The sequence below is a fragment of the Paramisgurnus dabryanus genome, chromosome 11 (genome assembly GCF_030506205.2).
Source record: "Paramisgurnus dabryanus chromosome 11, PD_genome_1.1, whole genome shotgun sequence".
Classification (NCBI taxonomy): domain Eukaryota; kingdom Metazoa; phylum Chordata; class Actinopteri; order Cypriniformes; family Cobitidae; genus Paramisgurnus; species Paramisgurnus dabryanus.
The window spans coordinates 2,156,253-2,177,068 of NC_133347.1; the positions used below are offsets into that span (position 1 = coordinate 2,156,253).

At 36.0% G+C, this 20,816-nt stretch overlaps 2 protein-coding genes across 2 annotated transcripts; one reads left to right on the plus strand and one right to left on the minus strand.

Moving 5' to 3' along the window:
- Nucleotides 1-7,529: 7,529 nt before the first annotated feature.
- On the minus strand, nucleotides 7,530-11,554 carry dgcr6 (DiGeorge syndrome critical region gene 6). The gene is made up of 6 exons (XM_065270248.2): nucleotides 11,355-11,554; nucleotides 10,761-10,891; nucleotides 10,429-10,589; nucleotides 10,148-10,248; nucleotides 9,933-10,073; nucleotides 7,530-9,834 (listed from the first exon to the last, which is right to left on the minus strand). Exons 2-6 carry the CDS (start codon nucleotides 10,868-10,870, stop codon nucleotides 9,754-9,756), a joined length of 594 nt encoding a protein of 197 aa, XP_065126320.1. The 5' UTR covers nucleotides 10,871-10,891; nucleotides 11,355-11,554; the 3' UTR covers nucleotides 7,530-9,753.
- A 1,157-nt stretch (nucleotides 11,555-12,711) lies between these two features.
- nras (NRAS proto-oncogene, GTPase) lies at nucleotides 12,712-20,712 on the plus strand. Its single transcript, XM_065270249.2, has 5 exons — nucleotides 12,712-12,971; nucleotides 17,245-17,382; nucleotides 18,510-18,688; nucleotides 18,778-18,934; nucleotides 19,080-20,712. Exons 2-5 carry the CDS (start codon nucleotides 17,272-17,274, stop codon nucleotides 19,197-19,199), a joined length of 567 nt encoding a protein of 188 aa, XP_065126321.1. The 5' UTR covers nucleotides 12,712-12,971; nucleotides 17,245-17,271; the 3' UTR covers nucleotides 19,200-20,712.
- Nucleotides 20,713-20,816: the final 104 nt, after the last annotated feature.

The window sequence follows — 20,816 nt, forward strand, 5'->3', positions numbered from 1 at the left end:
GTCAGTAAGAGACTCAGCACACACGTATGCTCATCATGGGTTTAGTGTGTGGTGGTGATGATGGGAGCAGTCGAGCGGGATGATTTAGATGTGAATCAGGGCCAGACGGCAGTGGAGGATCCTGCAGAGGTGATAAATGACCAGCAGATAAATTCAGCCAAACCTCTGAGCCGAGCTCTTTCTAATACCGTGATGTGACACTCGGCACTTTAGAGACTTTCACAGTTTTGCATTTTAAACGCTGATGAGAGTTTCTGCATATCCAGCCATATCTTACACAGACTGTCATGGCCTTGAATTAATATATTGTGTGTGTGTGTGTGTGTGCGTGCGTGCGTGCGTGCGTGCGTGCGTGTGTGTGTGTGTTTAAAAGCTACTGTATACCCCTGCTTGTATAATGTAACTTTTTAAACTGCACCTGCAACCTAACCGCAACAGTAACGATTCATCTGCAACAGATTTATAATGAGACACATTAACAAGGTTAAGTTCCCCCAAAATAGCACCCACGTGTTGCTTGAAACATGGCTTTCTTTCTGCTTTTGTCAGCGTTATCCTTCTGCTGTGAGCGAGACAATGTGAAACACACACATTTAACTGCGCTAATCCTCTGTGAGGCCGTATACTGCAGTAAGCAGATGTTTCACCGCGGTAATAATAATGTGGTTTAATGACTCAGCTGGTGAGCTCATGTGAAAATATCTGCTTCACAAACAGAGTTTAACTTGAAAATGACCTCTTTATTGCGTGTAAATATGCAGGTAAAAAAGCCTGTGAGAATTGAAATATAAAGAAGATGAATAAGTTTGCATATTGATTATTGTTAATGTGTAAACACACAAAGCTGAAGAACATTCATCATTAACTCATCTCATTTCCCTTTAGCACAACGGCAATATGGATAATTCGACTGTTATATATCATTTACAAGCAAACTAAAGTGAAAATCATGCAAAACATTCATGTACATATATGGTGGAGTCTGAGACCAGCTGAGAAAAACTTTCTCCCGTTTTTGATTAGGGCTGTCAAAATCACGATTAATCACATACAAAATAAAAGTTTGTGTTTGCATAATATTTGTGTGTGTAGTTATTATGTATATAAATACACACATGCATGTAAAATAAATTTATGTGTATTTATTTATATATAACATGCATGTGTGTTTATTTATATATACAAAATAATTTCATACAGTGCACACACATATATTATGCAAAAACAAACTTTTATTTTGTAAACGGTTAATCGCGATTAATCTTTTGACAGCCCAATTTTTTTTCTTTAAAATGCAAATTATAATATCAGTATATCAATTACGTGAACATTTAACTGAATCACACATTTTTTAAATATTTTAACAGCCTGATCTCACGAGAATTTGTACGCATTTTGTGAGTTAAAGTGAATCATACAAAATACGATTATTATAAAAAACTATAACGAAACCCCACCCCTAACCCCAACATCACAGGGGCTAATGCAAATCAGACAAAAAAGTATGAATGTGGTCGGACTAGAGCTGTCATGATTATGAAATTTGGCTGACGATTAATTGACTAATTAATTGTGATGATTATTACGATTAATTTCCTGTTTAAGGCTTTGACAATTATGACAATTAATTGTCTGTTTTTTTGCTTTGACATTTAATTCTCATACATCTTTTTGTTTGTTCATGAAATAATTTTCACAAATTGTTGTGATTATTTAAATGAAATCTTTTGCAAGGTTTATCTGGCAGTAAATATTTATACACATAACACATATTTAAAAGTAATCTGATACTGTCTTGTTTATACAGGTGCTACAGCTCCCCCTTGTGTTTTTTAGAGCGATGTGCAATCATTGTGGTGATCGGAAATCATCGCGATGAGGTCAAACAAACGCGATGAGACGAATATTTAATCATTGTGACAGCCAATCTTACAAATGTTATTAGTGATTTATATTCAAAATTCTGGTTTATATCTAATTCATTTTAAATCATAAAATTTCTTTGTTTTACTTTTTTTTAAATTGTTTCCAGAATTAAATGCATTCTGTACATTGAAAGCAGCATAGAGCGTATTAAAGACAGACGCTGTTGTTCACGTAGAGACACTCACAGATCTGTTATTCATGCTGTTTCATCTGTGTGCTATAGCATTTATGTAGCTACATATGGCAGTGTAAAGATCTTTGTTCAGGAGGACAGGTGGATGGGTTTGGCATGACAATCCAAATGGTATGAGTCCATCCCTGTAATTGTCATTAAAAAGCATCACTGGCCAAAGAAACAAGGCCTTCAAACTGCCAGATCCACCTGCTCCTGTCAGTCAAAGCTCTCTATCACCACCCACGCTCATATACGCACACATACACACAGATGCAGTATCTGAGCTCTGGTTTCTCTCCAAATTTTGCCAAATGTTTGTTCCTCTTAATTATCTTTAAATGCTCATAATAATTCATGCCCTATATCTATGCTTTCATTTATCTTTTGTTATTTCAGTAATCAGGCCTGTATCGGGTCTACAGTTAACCTAGATGATGAAATGATGACTATTGCTTGCTGGGACAGCTCAGTGTCTCTTGCTGAAGGAATGAAAGCATTTTGGCATCATGTCAATTCTATCAGTAAGTCATGGTGATGGACAGATGATAACACGTGCTGTATTTACTTAAACAACACAAAACAAGCAAAAAGTGAAATCTTGCAGAGCTCGCACAAATGTAGAAAAACCATAAAGCGATATTTGCAGTGTATGGCTGATCTGTGAAGGTCAGAGGAACGTACTGCTGTAGATATGATAAGAGACTTTTCTCAGCTGTCTTATCCACTGGACCAGTGCTGACCTCTAGATACACCTCCAAAACTCATCTCCACAACTCAGATCACTGGATTGATTCAGGGATGAGAGAGAGAGAGAGAGAGAGAGAGAGAGAGAGAGAGAGAGAGAGAGAGAGAGAGAGAGAGAGAGAGAGAGATGCACACACACAGAGTCCCTTCTATTAATGAATGGTGTCATAATTCAGCACTTTCAGGTCGATGTGGTGGTTTACAATCTGACAGCACTGCTATTTTGACTGTCATCCAATGCAAAGCTGTAATGGGAAAAATACCTTAAAGATCCCGTTTTTCCAGATGCCATTTTTCAAACTTTAGTAAGTGTGTAATATTGCTCTTAGAGCATAAATAATACAGAAAAATTATATATAGCTCAAAGTTCAATGCCAAGCAATATATTTTCTTTAAAGGAACACAACGACTTTTGGGACTTATTTACCGTAAAGTCGTTAGATAAGTTCTTACATACCCTTTTCATCTCAGTGTGTGCTGTAACTCTGTCTGACGCACCCACCGCTAGCCTAGCTTAGCACAAAGACTGGAAGTGAATGGCTCCAGCTAGCATACTGCTGCCAATAAGTAACACAATAATTATGCCAACATAATCTTATTAATATGTTGTGATTTGTATAGTCACACCGTGTACAAATAACAAGGTGATATGAGACACAGCCATCTTTTAACAGTATACATACTGGAAACTATATTCTCAGAAGGTGAAGCCCAAGTAGCAGTGCTTCGCCTTCTGAGAATATAGTTCCCAGTGTGTGTAATGTTAAAAGATGGATGTGTCTCAGATGACTTGTTATTTGTACACGGTGTGACTAAACAAATCACAACATATAAATAGGAAAATGTTTGTGTTATTTTGTTACTTATTGGGAGCAGTATGCTAGCTGGAGCCATTCACTTCCAGTCTTTGTGCTAAGCTAAGCTAGCGGGGGCTGCGTCAGACATGAGAAATGTATGTATGGACTTATCTAACTTTGGGGGATACGGTGAATAAGCTAAATTTCCAAAATGTGGGCGTGTTCCTTTAATACAGTTTCCCTTTCAAAGCCTACAGCAAACGGCCGGTTTGGACTACAGCCCTCTACTACCTGATTGAACTAGGTCAAAATAAGCTCTGCCCAAAGGAATACGTCAGTCGGCAGCTTAGCTAACAGCGAGCTAAGCTGCTGTCGAATCACAACACATTAAACAAACTGCACAATCAGAACTCGATACGTATTTTTGAAGGAAGAACTTCATAAAACAAGGAAGACATCAGACCGTTTTTAGGACAGTGAAAACAATGCTATACAGAAAGTAAATTGTGTGGAAAAATACTGTGTTTTTTACATGTGAATCATGAGCACATGTTATATTGTGCACTGGAAACACAAAAAAACACATGACAAATGGGCTCTTTAAGACACCTTGCACACAGTTTGCCCAGCACAGACAATTCAGCAATGCTGCCAAGCGAACCTGAAACCTGAAGACAGACTGTCAATCACTGCTGCAATAGAAATAAATACAGACAGAGATTAAAGACTCAATGATCTGTTCTGCTGTGATATACACTGAATTTCATGTTCTCAGAAACAGGCAGATATCTGAAACAAAAGCTCTTCACAATCTTCTCAAATGAAGCTTGTGTTGAACAGAAGAGCTGAAACATAGAGAAAAATAAATCTAGCATTAATTCAATTCTTTGTTTTTCTCTTCGCTGCAGGATGAGAACAATGTCTGTTTAAAGAGTCAGCTGTTTTCCTTTAACATTTGTGCCAACTGTTTTTTATGTCAATCATGTATTGTGAATTTGAACAACTTATATTAGTCACAGATGTAGAAAAGTACACAACAAACAAGGTCACATTATAATATATTCGCAGAAATGTTGTGACCTCCGTTCACCATAAGCCAAATGTCACAAAAACATTTCAGTCGTCTGCAGTAAAGCTGTTGTCTGATAGTAAAGGTGAAGCAGATATTAAAATACTTTCTCCTGCCTCAATCGACACTTTTCTAATACATGTTCCTGGTCCTTATCTTCATAATATTTTATTAAAATGTAATAACTTGCTCGGACTGTCTGGAATGAATCAGTCTTTACAGCTGACGTCACTTAGGTTCTGTGGGTTAAAAATAAAATTTCCCAACGATTATTTAGTCATTGATTCAGGCTGATGTTGTCGGTAATTGCAGCCATTCTACAGTCTGGCCAACGGTTAAAGCATTTATTTAATGCCATCCAACATTAATGTAATGCAGGTCACATCCCTTTATACATGTTATATAAAGCAACCCATCTGTACAACCACATAAGTGGACAGAGACAAACCATCTTCATAATTAAATAAGTTACAGTTTATAGAAATAAACATAAACATGGTGGAAAGTTGGTTTACAGTTAGAGACTTTTAAAGCTCCTATAAAAATCATTTAAACAATGAAACGTAAACTTTATACTCTTTACAAAAAGGTTCTTCTGTATATAAAAGAACCTTCAGAATATATAGATGTATATATACTGTTATAAGTCAACTTCATTTTATAAGTTATAACAACTCATCTCTTGTCAAGATAAATAATACTAAGTTAAAATGACTCACAAATCTACGTTGATTAAACCAAAACATTTAAGGCAGCAAAGATTTTTTTTATAGTTTAACATCATCTTTCTGTTTAAATAACTGACTTGTAAATGTTTATCCTACACAGTTGAAAAGTGTACTCAGTTAAATGTGCCAAACACATTGTTTTCATGGAGTTGATTGGAGTTTTTATTGTTTAATTTTGCACATGTAATGAAAAGCCTCTGGTGAGCTGCTGATGTTAAAAGCTCTCGTAGTCTGTGCTTATCGATAAATATCAACAACAAACAATATTTAATAATTTTGTAAATCACTTTATGATTTCTCACAGATGTAATAAAATAATAAAATAAGCATATCTTCAGAGATATCTGTGTTCATTTTGCAATATAAGGTGTGTTTGTGTGCTGCGTTTCAAACCCATTTGCTGTTCTGCTCTGCCTCCCAATGGCATAACACAGTAAATGCAGTAAAACTCCCTACAAACACCATTTGAGCTCATACTCCAGAGAAAATCCCCTCGGTTTATTACGTCGTGTGTGGTCGGTCTGCTGTATATGATGGTCAGATATCTGCTGTTTCCTGTTCAAGGTGTGACAGATTGAGTCTGAGTTATTAATGTGCTGATGAAATCTAATGTGACGTGATGTCCGTCTCATCGCACCTGTTTCTACAGCTCAGTACAACATAAGGAATAAGCCTGATGTTCTCATCACCAAATTCCTGAACATCAATCTGAACTTCATGAACACGTTTACTGCTGTTTAAAGCTCTGAATAATACTCATGATTCATATAAACCACAACACAACAGTAATAAAAGAAAATCTGCACACTGATATTACTGCTCCAGACAAATAGAGGAACCAATTAGATGAAAGCAAAACAGCAGCAAAGCAATACTGCACATATACAGCAATGAAATCATGCTGTTTAGCAGAATAAATAGAGACTGATGATGAAGACGTTTGCTTTCCAGATGTTTCTCCTGAGATAAAGATCTTAGTATTCTCACATGTATCTTCACTACAGTTACAGAAGAGATCTCAACATCTGCCTGTGCTCACATCTGACAAGATAATAAAGTTTGCAATCAAAAGAAATTTCAAAACGAATATTTCTCATCAGAACTAAATGATCTGTTGTACACATGTTATAGCTCTATAGTTTTACTGTATGTCATCATTTGAGAGAGAGAGAGAAAGTTTATGCCTCAATATAATCATTGTATGCAATCCAGTACTTACGTTAAATTTTATTTATATAGCGCTTTTCACAATAGTTGAATTGTTTCAAAGCAGCTGTACATTAATAAATGCAGAAGAAAACACAGAAAAATCGGTGGACAACATAAGCAGCAGAATACAGCGATGTCAGCTGACTCCCGGCCTAGGGGTTGAAAAAAACTCCTAGGAGAAAAAACATCCCAGCTTTTTAGTCAAGAGGAAAAAGTGCTAGGAGGGAAAAAACATTGAGAGAGAGAGAGAGAGAGAAAGACATAGCTGATTCTGTAAAGGATTTACTAATAGGTACAATTTTATAAAATTTTCTGAGATTTAAACTTCTGTAAAAGTTACTAACAAAACGTAAACACATCCATTAGTGGTGTTATTTGGGCCATTCCACTGAATCTGTGCCATTTGCATGTGGTGACTCGTCAAAATAGTTTTTTTAATCTTTTTATATATTTTTATTCAAATAAATCTTATAACACACATACAGTAATTTACTTTTCAGTACTGGTCAATATCAGGTAACTACACTAGTCAACATTCGAAGTGGATCAAAACCATTCAAAAAAGTTTACATAAAATCAATCCCTAATACCCATTCTTGTCTTAGGACAACTTTGATAAACTTTTTTGATCCACTTCAAATGTTGACTAGTATAGTTTATTTTAACATGGTTTCTTATTGGAGAATTGGATGGAGGCATTTTGGTAACATGACTGAAAGTAATAGGACTGAGTTTTTAGTGAATACATGAAATATAGTTGCATTAAATATGTGCTAATAGCATGAAGACACTGAGCAACTTTTTTCCCAATTTTTTATTTAAAATAAACCAATAACATTAAAGAAATAATATAGGACTGAACGTTAAGATTGACATTCACAGTCATAGCATCAATATCAACAAATATACAGAAAATAAACTTTTGATCTTCACATGATGTCACTTCCTCTTGAAAATTTGACTTTTGGAATATTCCTAGATTTTCAGAGGATGGAACGTATTGGGTAACAGAACTGAGTGAAATATTGGGGATGTGAATTTTATCTTAAATATTGTGACTTTTTCAATGATAACAAATATTTAAAGCAAAGATTGGATATGGACACACACAAAAATACAAAAAGTAAAGATGCTTTTATGCTTTATATTTAAAGGTAAAGTAGAGAAAGAGAGCAGGGACGGATAGAAAAATGCTGTTTTTCAGTGTTCTGTGTAGTTTTTTATTAACAAATTTGGTGTTAGATTAACATGCAGGACACTTTGCATAATAATAAAGTGTATTTAAGAGTAAGTTTTCTTGCATTTTTATACAAATAATGTCCTGGAAACAGAAATGGCAACGATTCGGATGGCTCCATTTATAGTTGAGTGAGTCAGGTTGTTATATAACTTGTTTTTTCATTTGTATCAGTCAGTAATTTATATGATTTACAATTAGACAAAATTTTATTATGCTGATAAATCTGAACACGTAGACTTTAAATACAGCTAATAAAAAATTATTATTTAAACAAAAACACTGTGTTTACCATTATCATGATCATTTTACACGATACAAAAAATACTCCACAAACACTACGGCACGTGAGGAATTCTTGGAAATCTATTGAATTAATCAATTTGAATAAATCACTGCCCGCATCCCAAAGCAATATAGTAAACACTGTTTTTGTTATGGGAAAGTATTGAGTGCATTTAAAGAGATAGGACATACTAATTTTAGACTACTATTTAGTACTGATAGTAAGCGAATTGGGATGCAAATGGTTTTAAAGTGTTTCCCTCAAATGAATCTTTTAGCTTTTAAGAGATACTTAAGAAGATCTATTGTTTTGTAATATCACACAAGGACATTTAAGAGATTCAACAAAGACTTTTCTCTAAACAGAGAAAAAAGATTTATATTAAGTGACCACTAACCCATAAAAAGCAAAAAGTAAACCCTGCATATAAAACAAATGTTTTAACACAGAGCACCAGGAGGAGTAATGTGCTTTTAATAGACTGCTCGAGCGAATGTCTACTAAAATAATCAGCTAGGGTCACTTATTAACAACTGGAAGAAAATAAGATTTGCTACCTGACAGTGTGTCCTGCTGGCACAAATACACAAAAAACTCACAATTATCCATTACAAAGCCCTGATTATAATCCTGAAGAACCCAACATCTTAAGGTCTTCATGTTATAGATTTCTAGAAAATTCTCATGATTTCTATTTCGTTATCTTATTCATGTACAGACAATTTTATCCAAACCAACCAAGTAGTATTTAATATCTTTTCTAGAAATAAGCAAAAATATTTACAGGTTTAACAATCTAAGAAAAAAAAAACAGGCTATTGAATTATTCGAAAATAATGCACACCCAAGGTGGTAATGCAACACGACACGATTGCAAAATTATATTCAAATAATTCAAAGGACCGGAGTCCATTTCTTCGCTTATACCACGGTTACCACAGACATTGCTCACATACATTCACAGACTACTTACAGGTCAGGTGTGCATTTATCAAAAAATAATGCATAACCATGAAACATTTCTCAAAGTCTCAACCAATGAGAATAAAGCATTCAACATCCTGTTGTATAAAGACCTTTATCACATAAGCCATTCATTTTATAGAGTTCTCCAAGATCAGAGGTTATAAAATTTTCCTGACACTCTAAATTTTCCATAAAGAGTAAACAAAGTAATGCGGAGTAATAATGTTCAATTCAAAATCAATCTCAGAAAATTAAAAAACACATATTAAAAAACACATCTACAAATGAAGAATAATCATTTTAATAATTATTCAAAAAATAATTTAACACAAATCCTAACTAAGTGAATATTTGCAGTTTAAGTTTTTTTTTTTACAAATGTATAAAAGAATATTTATAATCAAAAAAAGTTTAGGCTGGTACATCTGTTTATAGTCTTGTACATCTTGTCCTACAGCCATTTAAACTTGAATAACATTCAAAAGAAAACTGCATCTTGCTGAACAACCAGTTGCTCATTTTCAGATATTTTTACACGGGTAGTTTTAGTTTGAAAGGGTTAATATGTGTTTATGTACACAGCAGCATCAGGGATCATAAATCACTTAAGCTGATCTCAGGGCAGTGTTTCTGAAACCATCTCTTTCTGTTGAAGCTTCAGTATTAATTCCAGAAGATTCATCTGCATCATCAACTCCTGTAAGAATCAAAGGAGAATAATCAAACTTACACATACTGAGATATCATTGATTTTCAGTGAGTTATGACTCGTGAGGTCCAGTCTGTGTGTGTAACCTGTGGGTTAGTAGTGATGTAAAATCCAGGTACACCAGCTTTCTCCAGCGTGTTCTGCTGGTCAAGAACCTTCTGATCCATTTCAGCTACAATCTTCTCATCCATCATCCTCTGTTCATCTCTTACACGCTGCTCCAGAGCCTGAGACAAATAAGACATGTTTGTGACGGTGTTTGATGTGAGACTCAGTAAATCACACAGACTGATTGTTTTACCTCGGTTTCAGATCGCTGGTTTGTTTTCAGAACGGCCACATTGTGAGACTTGCACGTCTGCAGCGCTTGTCTGTGTTTTCGAACCAAATCCTGCTTAAGTGCTGAGACAGACAAACAGACAGCATTAAAGTTAGACCCTGATGATATCTCATTAACACACACCTAGAAAGCTGAATTTGTAAGACTTTTCCATATTTACTATACCAAACCCATAACCCAGCCTCCATACAAACGAATGTCTTTGCAAATCAGTTCAACGTGTTTTGTGAGGTCTTTCTAACCTCTGTGTTCACTGTGTAGTTTCTGTCTCTGGTTGTAGAGGTTTTTCTCTGTCAGATGTTGAATGTCCAGCAATCCTTGAACTATTTCATACACCGTCCCGTCAATGAGAGCCTGAGCAAGATCGCTGAGCGTCGTATACGACAGACGCTGCTGAAATGAGCTAAAGAAAAAAAAACACATGATTGGTTTTAGATTCAGATTTAAACTTAACATCTCTATCTAAACAGTGAAGTGTCAGATTGTCAATATACAAATGACAAAGAAGGCATACACCAAACTGATGAAGAAAATATTTCATAAAGTCTATGATGTGATGTGATGTGATGTGTACCTGGGCAGATCTTTCACAAGTGTCTGTAGTTCTGACAGTAGGTAATAATGTCTCTCCTGTTGTCTAGCAGCATCAGACTGCAGATCATCACTTAAACTGTATGTGTCCATCCCCCATTCAGCATTTATTTTCTGAAGAAAAATACTCAATGTTATAAAAACGTTTGTTCCAGCTCTAATATCTCATCGGATGAGTCTTGTTCTTATGACCACATCAGCTTATCCATGAATCAGTGTGGCACATTGCTTGCCAAATGCAAACACTACAGGCTAATGAATAATTATTAATATTACTTATTGGTAATGACAAGACAGACTGCACCAATTCAACTAAAACATAGAGGTACAGCATGCACAAACAGAAAGATGCATTAATAGCGTATACTTGTAAATTTCAATAATGTGTATCAGCTGCCTGGTTTATGTACCTACTATACAAGATGTCTTCCATTTACATTCAGATTAATCTGACTATGTATGTAATGCAGTAATTATTTACTGATCATTAGTGTCTTTGAACATATTGCTATTGATACTGTACTATAATGGTGCAACACTGACATTAAAAACACGAATCTCCTGGTTAATATCTTACCTGCGTTATTTCTCACCTCCAAACAGATTAAGGAAGTTGCCTGAGGTGTTTCAGAATGTATATCATATATAAAAAGTGTATGTTTGCTATTTAAAATGTTTACAACGTACAGAGAAATACTGTAAAGTGATTGTTTTGAAATGTGCAGAGGTTTTGCGCGTGCGCAGCAGCGGCGCCAGCGTCTGGGGTCCTCCGGTACAACGGGCTGTCCATTCATGTGCCTGAAAATGTAATATTATTTTATTGTTGCCAATTTAACAATTGCTGCCTCTGTGAAATGATTCGCTTGGAGGGAAAAAAGCGATTTACAAAATCTGCTATAGTTAAATGTAATCTAAATATAGTATAAAATAAAATAATATGTTTTGTTTTTACATAACCCTCTTAGCATTTGTGTATATTTCATATGTATTTGTAATTATGTTTTAATGTCCTGTCAGTGTCACAACTTCACGTCTGGGCAATATCGCAAATCAGAGAAAAATATCACAAAGCAGATGTTCTGGTTTTGAATTTACTGTACTGCACAACTCTCACCACTAGATGTCGCTGTTCACGCAGTTTTTTATCTGACAACCACGCACAGACAGACACAAATATTTGTAACATTTTCAATTAAAAAAAAAAATTTTTGTATTTTTATAGTTAGTTATTAAAATTATGGGTTTACATCTGAGATGGTATTATAATGCAGTACATACGTGACCGTACCCTACATTTTTATTACATTGAGTTACTAAAGTTAAATCAGAACCCAATGTCCCGCTGTCTCTGCGTGTAGTGGTGTTAGTGAGACCAGCAGGGGGTGCTCACCCTGTGGTCTGTGTGGGTCCTAACACCCCAGTATAGTGATGGGGACACTATACTGTCAAAAAGCACCGTCTTTCGGATGAGACGTTAAAACGAGGTCCTGACTCTCTGTGGTCATTAAAAATCCCAGGATGTCCTTCGAAAAAGAGTAGGGGTGTGCCCCGGCATCCTGGCCAAACTTGCCCGTTGGCCTACTAATCATCCCTCACACTAATTGGCTATATCACTCGGTCTCCTCTCCACTAAATAAGCTGGTGTGTGGTGAGCGTTCTGGCGCAATATGGCTGCCGTCGCATCATCCAGGTGGATGCTGCACATTGGTGGTGGTTGAGGAGATTCCCCCATTCATATGTAAAGCGCTTTGAGTACTGAGAAAAGCGCTATATAAATGTAAGGAATTATTATTATTATTATTATGGGCAAAAAAAATAACATTGTGTTGGCCCTCAAAGTGCATCGGCCCATCGGGACAATACCGGTGACACGCCTAATCGATCATGACGAGGACTTTTATTTTGACATAATCTAAAGAATTCCGAAGCCGGAAGTTACTGAAACGTGAAGTTCCGTGAAAGCTGCCTGGTCAACTCCTAATTCAAAACTTTACCCAGACTTATTTAACTGCATTTTTTACACCGTAAACTTACAGCCTTATCTTAAATTCCTTTCGGACACTCTACGCCACATCCAGACAACTGAAGAACCTTAGGAAAAGCTCCACATGGCGTTATTTTGGGCGAGAAAGCAGTGATTATTGAAGCCCTGTTGATCAGATCAGGCAGATATCGCAGAAGTGCAGTGTAAGCGGTGAGTTTCCTTCTCCCACGCCTTAAAATATCCAACATTTACCATTTGACAATATTCGAATATTTAAAGGCGTATTCATAGTTATTGGTCTTTGGTCATTAAAATGGCTGATTTCCTTCTTTATATAACACACAGTCCGTCTCGTAACGTTACTCGATTGAGCTGCCTAACGTTAACGTTACATAGACAGACATTTTTTGGGTGCATTGTGTGATGTAACGTTAGTTTATGTCTCTTTAATGTACAAATCTGAATGTGTTGTATGTGTTTGCATCTATTAGTGCCATGTTAGATTTATACTTGAACCTTTAGTCAACTGTCTGTTAACTAAGCTATAACGTTTAACCTAAAGAGTTTCGTTTTTGTTTTTTCTTTCTTGATGGCTTTGATCTCTGTACCTGTGGATCTTAACCTTTTATACTTCAACCCCATGGTACACAACAATATTTTACTAACCCAATTCTTACAATTTTTACCTTTAAAAAAATAAAACCGCTAAAGTTATTTAGTGATGGAAATTTCATGTCCAAATTAGATGGAGACTTCTGCCTGGATTTCACAGACAGGTCCACATCTAGAGCTTTGCATAACATGAACGAGTTCTCATAAAACATATCCAAGCACTAAGATATATCTTGATTTTGCAGTAAGTTTAAATTAATTTTAAGTCATCTTGAATATTTGTTAAGGACGCCTGGTTGAGAAACACTGCTCTGTGTTGTTTAGTTTAAAGAAACGGTTCACCCAAATATAAAAATTCTCTCATAATTTACTTATACCATCACATATGTATATTACTTCCTTTCTATAGCTAAACAGAAAAAATGTTTTATTATTATTATTGAGATACTGTCATGTTATCTTCTTATTTGGGAACCAGCCTTGCGAAGCTCCAAAATCCCAAATTTCCCCCTGAGAGGAGAGATATCTGCATTTTGGTTCTGCAAAAAAGTCCTCCGATGATGTAATATGACGATTTTTGCATCATCGGAGGACTTTTTTGCAGAACCAAAATGCAGATATCTCTCCTCTCAGGGGGAAATGAGGGAGGGAAACATGGCCGAAAGAGAGAGCGCGCGAAAGAGAGAGCGCGCGAAAGAGAGAGCGCGCGAAAGAGAGAGCGCGCGAAAGAGAGAGGTGGGGGTCGGGTGACCGTGAAGATGATGCACGCGTCATAAACTCATCATCCAGCGCGGCAAACTGGATCAACTGCAGCAGCACATACGGAGCAGCCAGGGAACACACTGCGACCAAAATGGTCGCATATGCTTATGTGCATATGTGTTTATAGCATCTAAGTTGGCTTCATTTTGCGTGCAAGCACGTTGTGTCTCTCCGGTTGAGTGTCCGTTCACGTGCTCTCTGTTTCTCAATGAATTGGTCACGACGCGAAGCAACCTCAGTGTCACATTGTATCCTTTCATGTTTCTGAACTTGAGCAGAGTTTTACCATTAGAGGTCTTTCTTCACTGAGGACGCGGGACCCGTACGGTTCCGGGTTTATATTTTATGGTCAGATGGGTCCGGGTCGGTCCTAGTTCATTACTTCGGGTCCCAAGTCTGATTAATATTGTGTGTAAAACCCGAGTCGATCGGAGAACGGCCGCGAGCGCTACCGCGATAAAGCTCGAGTGCTGTTTTAGCGTGCCTCCGGTTTCTATGGCGATAGCAACTGGCTCTTGTCACGACCACACGCCGCTTCATTTTCTTTATCCCATTTTTTAATAATCTTACTATTAATAGACAATATCTTTACTAAAATCTAAACAGTTTGCACAGAGATTGTAGCAAAAAGCAGTGCTAATACTGAATGAGCAAAGCTCTAGCTGACTCAGGATATAAAAAACGCAAAGCTGTAATGTAAAGTCTGTCATCGGGACAGCAAGTAGACTTTTAAATCTGAAATAATTAGTGGATTAAGCTTTTTTTAATCGGCAAAAGAGAAATAGAAAGCAGAAGCAGTAAAAGTGCCTATCTAATAGAAATTATTAACATTATAACATCAGTCACATTTATAATCTATAGACCTGCACTGTCTATATAGGCTATAGTATACATAGTATTGTATATAATTGAGTTTGATAAAAGGGGTCATCAAATTGCTTCATATATCAGTGCAAAAACATAAAGTGTTTTCGTGGTGCTTTGACAAACAGTGTCAGCTTTGTTTATGGCAAAAAAAGTTTGGGGTGGTTAGATTAATGAACTATAATGTGAAATTAATATGAATGTTTTATAAATCAAAGTATTGTGTTGTGTCACACATTATTAGTTCTTTGTTACATGTATAGTAGACCATTTTTTGTCGGTGGATAATAATGATTGTCCTTTTCACCAGCTACCACCACAAGTAAATTTCAGATCTGTGGGAAACACTGCAATGTGTACATTGTACGTTCTGTACAATGAATGAGTTGGGCAATATTTAGATTAGATTAGATTAGATTAGATTAGATTAGATTAGATTAGATTTAGGTTTTAATTTAGATTAGATTTAGGTTCATATTTATTATTTCTTTATCAGTACTGTATTTTATTTACTATATCTTATTCATTTTTTTATTTTGCTACCACACATTAAATGCGTTATTTGTTGAAATTAAATAATTCCATTTTTTCAGGTAAACTTGGCGTTGTGATATGGAGCTGTACTGCGGTTAACAGACCTGGCTGGAACTACTTTATTGGTGTGCGTTTACTGAAAAATAATGCACACTGTTTGTCAACCAGTCAGAATGTCATATACATCATGTACAAGTAAATGATGAGAAAATGTAATGTTCCTTTAAATTATATTTGTATGCATTTTGAATTATTAACACAGTTTAAGAGTGTTTTTTTTTTTTTTTTGAACCTGGGTACCCGTTACGGCCACATGTCAATCAGAGTACGATGACGTTTATTAAAATTGTTCCTTCGAGTTGAAGTCACAGGCATCACCGCATGCGACAGCTTTGTTTTATATCAATAATCAACAATGGCACAAAAGAAGAAGTGTGTTTTTGGATGTAAGGAGTAGAAAACCTTGTTCAGCTTTCCAAGTAAGCCAGCATTATGGAAACAGTGGATATAGTTTGTTTATCTGGGGTAGCAGCGGTTTGTTTAATGCTGGATTTCGTGGAAAAGTCCCAATCGGGTCATAAGTCACAGGCAGTAAGTAAAACTGCATGTAGTGAATCATAAGTTATCCAGAGATAGTGGGATAATGTTTTATGTGTGACTCCTCCTGCAGTTCACCTCGAGGGGGTCGTGTTTTTCTAGAGCTTATATAAATCTGATAAAACTAAAGACTCTTCAGAGATATGAAGGATGAAATACTACTCTATATGTACTCAAGATTAACATGAGATGAGCAGAAAGTGTGTCATGGGAGCTTTAAATCACTTTTTGTAGCAGGTCGTCATCACATCTCACACCAGCAGGGGGATTTGTTGGATATGCACACTGTGCAAAAATATATTTACCCATTGTTCCTGGTAGCCCAGCCAATCACACGCACCATGTTACTTAAGCATTAAATGTTTTGTTTTGTTTTGAATTTGACAGTACAGTAGTTTTGGCATGATGACATCAGAAAAAAATGCTTTGAGCGAAATGTGTCTCGGGTTAGGTTTAAGTGGAAAAGCCTCAGGCTTCATGCATGCTTGTCTGTTTAATAACTGTTGTAACATGAGAACTATTTTGACATTTAGAAACCATGCTATAAATAGATTGCATGGATACCTGAAGAGTTACTGTAAGAAACCAATGGACAAATTAAACCATCCCAGACAAATCCTGGACATATTTTCTATAAAAAGGGGCTATACAGATAAAAATGCATACCTTGTAATACACTGTAAGTCGCTTTGTATAAAAGTGTCTTGCAAATATGTAAATGCAAAATATACATTTTATTTGTTTAATCTGAATGTCATGTGATCATTGCACAACACTCCATTGTATATCAGTAAACTGAGAACACGTGCAAGACGGACAGATGTTTCATGTACCAATGAAATGAAATGACCAGATGAAGGTTTAATAAAACATTTACAAAAATAATCTAAAGCATGTTAAAGGGATACTTCACCTAGTGAACTTTAAATGTTAATAAAGTAAATGTAACATTTTTGCAAGTATTTTTTTTGTTATTGATGTTCGTTTATCTCTCTCTCTTCAGTCTCAAAGCAAAAAACAACAATGCTTATAATGCAATACATTACATAAAAGATCTGAAGGTATTTTGTTTGTATTGTTGAATAATGTCTCTTTAATTTTTTCTGTGTCTCAGGTGCTCTCTCTCTCTCAGGGCTACAAGATGACCGAGTATAAGTTAGTTGTTGTGGGAGCAGGAGGTGTAGGAAAAAGTGCTTTAACCATCCAGCTCATTCAGAATCACTTTGTGGATGAATACGACCCCACTATTGAGGTATGTGCATCGATGCATCGCGTTCCCATTAAAAAACCTGTCTGAAATCGATTCTGCATCACAAGCTTGTGCATGTACTACGGCTCTGTGATCAGTAGGAAGTCTGTTTCAATCTAAAATCACTACGAGTTTATAACATGCATTTAAAATCAAACACAATCATTCAAAATATTCTCTATTATCATGAAAATACCTGAAACAATCTGAAGAACAACGATATAAATATGCTTCTAGATATTTCCTGAAATAGTGGTCTTTTTTTTTTAATGCTGCTACTTCTGTGGCACAAATGGAGTTTCTGCATGAAAGCGCCCTCTGGCATTTGGATGTGGCGGTATTTCACCGTAATTCATTCATTGAAAAACGCGCATTTGCCCGATTAATTGTCACAACCCTAGGTATGACATGACCTCATCTGACCTAGGGTTGCAAAATTCAAGAAATTTTCAAGGCTGGAAACTTTCCATGGGAATTAATGGGAACTTTTTCTCCTTTTTTAATCATCATTTTTTACATTTGTATTACATTGCATTTATGTCTGCTTATGACCAAACAAAATGTCTGTATATGGTATAGTTTCCCTAAAATTTCAAATAATTCCCATAAATTTCTGTCAAGTTTCCACTTAAAGGTGCAGTGTGTACATTTGAGCAGCTTCTAGTGGTGAGGTTGTGTATTGCAACCAATGGCTCAGTCCACTACTCACCCCTTGCTTTTGAAACGCATAGAGAAGCTATGGTAGCTGCCACCGGACAAACAAGTCATCTTCGGAGACAAGTTATTAAAAAAGTTTGTCCGTTAATGGCTTCTGTAGAAACATGGTGGCACAAAATGGCGACTTCCGTGTAAGGGGGCCCTCAGTATGTAGATAAAAACGTCTCATTCTAAGGTAATAAAAACATAACAGTTCATTATGAAAAGTCTTTATACACCTCTGATAATATAGTTTTGTAAATTATGTTGCATTTCTGTCAAGAAATCTTTCTAAAAATTACACACTGCACCTTTAATTCAAGAAATTTACTGGAAACTTTCCGCCCCTTTGCAACACTTATCTGACATCCAATCTCTTAAAGCTGTGATTTTTTTTATTTTTTTTTTTAACTGCTTCTAAACCTTCTCCTCAGGACTCTTACAGGAAGCAGGTTGTGATTGATGGTGAGACGTGCTTGCTGGACATCCTGGACACTGCAGGTCAAGAGGAATACAGCGCTATGAGAGATCAGTACATGAGGACGGGAGAGGGCTTCCTTTGTGTCTTTGCCATAAATAACAGCAAATCCTTCGCTGATGTGAATTTGTACAGGTCTGTGAGCAAGCGTTTCAGCATTTTTTAATGTGCTATTTATCTGACCTGTTAATTTAAACAAACGGTGTGTATAATGTGCTTTTCAGAGAGCAGATCAAGCGAGTGAAGGATTCTGATGACGTCCCCATGGTCCTGGTCGGGAACAAGTGTGATTTGGTCAGATCGGTCGACACCAAACAGGCTCAGGAGCTCGCTAGAAGTTACGGCATAGAGTTTGTAGAAACTTCAGCCAAGACCAGACAGGTGAGAAAACTGATTTCTACATAGCTGAAGTCCACCCCAAAAATCATGTTTAAATGGAAGTGTCATGAAAATTAATTCGTATTGTGAATTCCTCAGCTGTGTTATTAAATGTTTGTGCATTACTCTTCCTACTCGCATTTTCCAGGGGGTCGAAGATGCTTTTTACACCCTTGTTCGTGAAATCCGGCATTATCGCATGAAAAAGCTGAACAGCAGAGAGGACAGGAAGCAGGGCTGTCTGGGCGTGTCCTGTGAAGTCATGTGACTCCGATGTCCCGCCTCTTTATGTTTGTCTGCATTTTGTTAACTGGTCAGCTGGAAGCTGTATAACCACTGAAGGATGGATGATTTCGTGTGGTCTTTACTGTAAACCTTCATCATATCGCTCTCTCTGTAATGAGGGTTTGCGCCTCCTACTGGCTGAAAGGGATAAATGCACAACTGCTCATCAGAAGCTGTCATCTGTTTACCTTTGGTTACCTGTGATGATTAAGCAAGGCATTTAAGAGACTTTTAAGGCTTTGTGTTTTCACATCGTGTAATACTTTGGTTTTCCTTTGATAAGTGTCGGGCATCGAACATTGAACTTCTTCTGAGCCCTAATGAAGACAACAGTGCAAACGTGATCTTTTAGTTTGCATTAATATCTTATAATCTCATGGTAACACGTTCACATTTCACCCCAAAATTAACAAAAATATACCATTATGCCAAAATGAATGCCTTTTTAAATGGTTGCATTATGACATTAGTTATTATTTTTTGCATTACAGTAGTAAAACAAAATTTTATTTATTGGATGTGGTTCTAAAAATGTATTTTGAACTATCTTTTGGTGTGAAATGCATTGAAACATGTTTTTGATAGTTTTATTTCCATTTTAGATGCTTTTATCCTTTAAGTATGGTTTGATGTAACGCTATCATCATCATCATCATCATCATCATATATATCAACGTGGAAGCTGTTATGTAGTTTTAAAGGTGTAAAAATCACTGGTCTGATCTTGTAAAGGGCTCAGATAAAAAGAAACGCCTTTTAATCTGCAGGTATAATGCTCAGGAATACTGTGAACACAGATGAATTTCAGAAATGTGTCTTCTCTTTTGTTTGTATCCAAAGAGTTTATATAGCATTTTGCTTACCTTTCAAATTCCCTTTCATGTTTTCCAGATGAGTTTCAGCTTGGTTTTTTTGGCATGCTTTGACACGCGTACGTAACGTAATAAAACCGATGTAGTTAAGAGACAGAAAAGCCGATGGAGTGATAAACGTGTCTGATGGATTTTACTTACTGGCCTTTTAAATGGGTGTACAGCATGGCATCTTTAATCTTTAAATACTGTCTTAAATCTTTAAATGAACTCTGTAATATTGTTGAGATCATGTGGTTGCTCTGGCTGTAGATAAATAATTTTAAGCAAAGCTGAAATGATTATTCATGTTTTCTTCACTATGGTTGCCATTCATCTACAAGTGTGCCTGTTTTCTTTAATGGTAAAATCTGCACTGTTCCTATTATTAGTGGTGTAATGGTGTTACATTTGGCCATCTGTCCTGACCGATGACACAACTGGGATGTTTACCATTACATTAACAATTCATTTTCCACAAAACTTGATTTGCTGTTAAGCACAATTTGTTCTGTCTTATCTCAATCAGATGTTCTGAAAATCATTTCATGTTAAAAACATGTTTTTTAGAAGGGATATTATTATGTAACAAATGTTTATGTTTCTATCGTATTACAAAATGTTTTACCAGTAAATCAATTGCAAACTGCGCTTCTTGTTTATATTTGTCTTTTTGTGTGTGCATTTTTGTGCGTTATGTGTGTATCTGTGGCTATATAATCTCCTTCACTCTTGTTTCTCATCTGTGT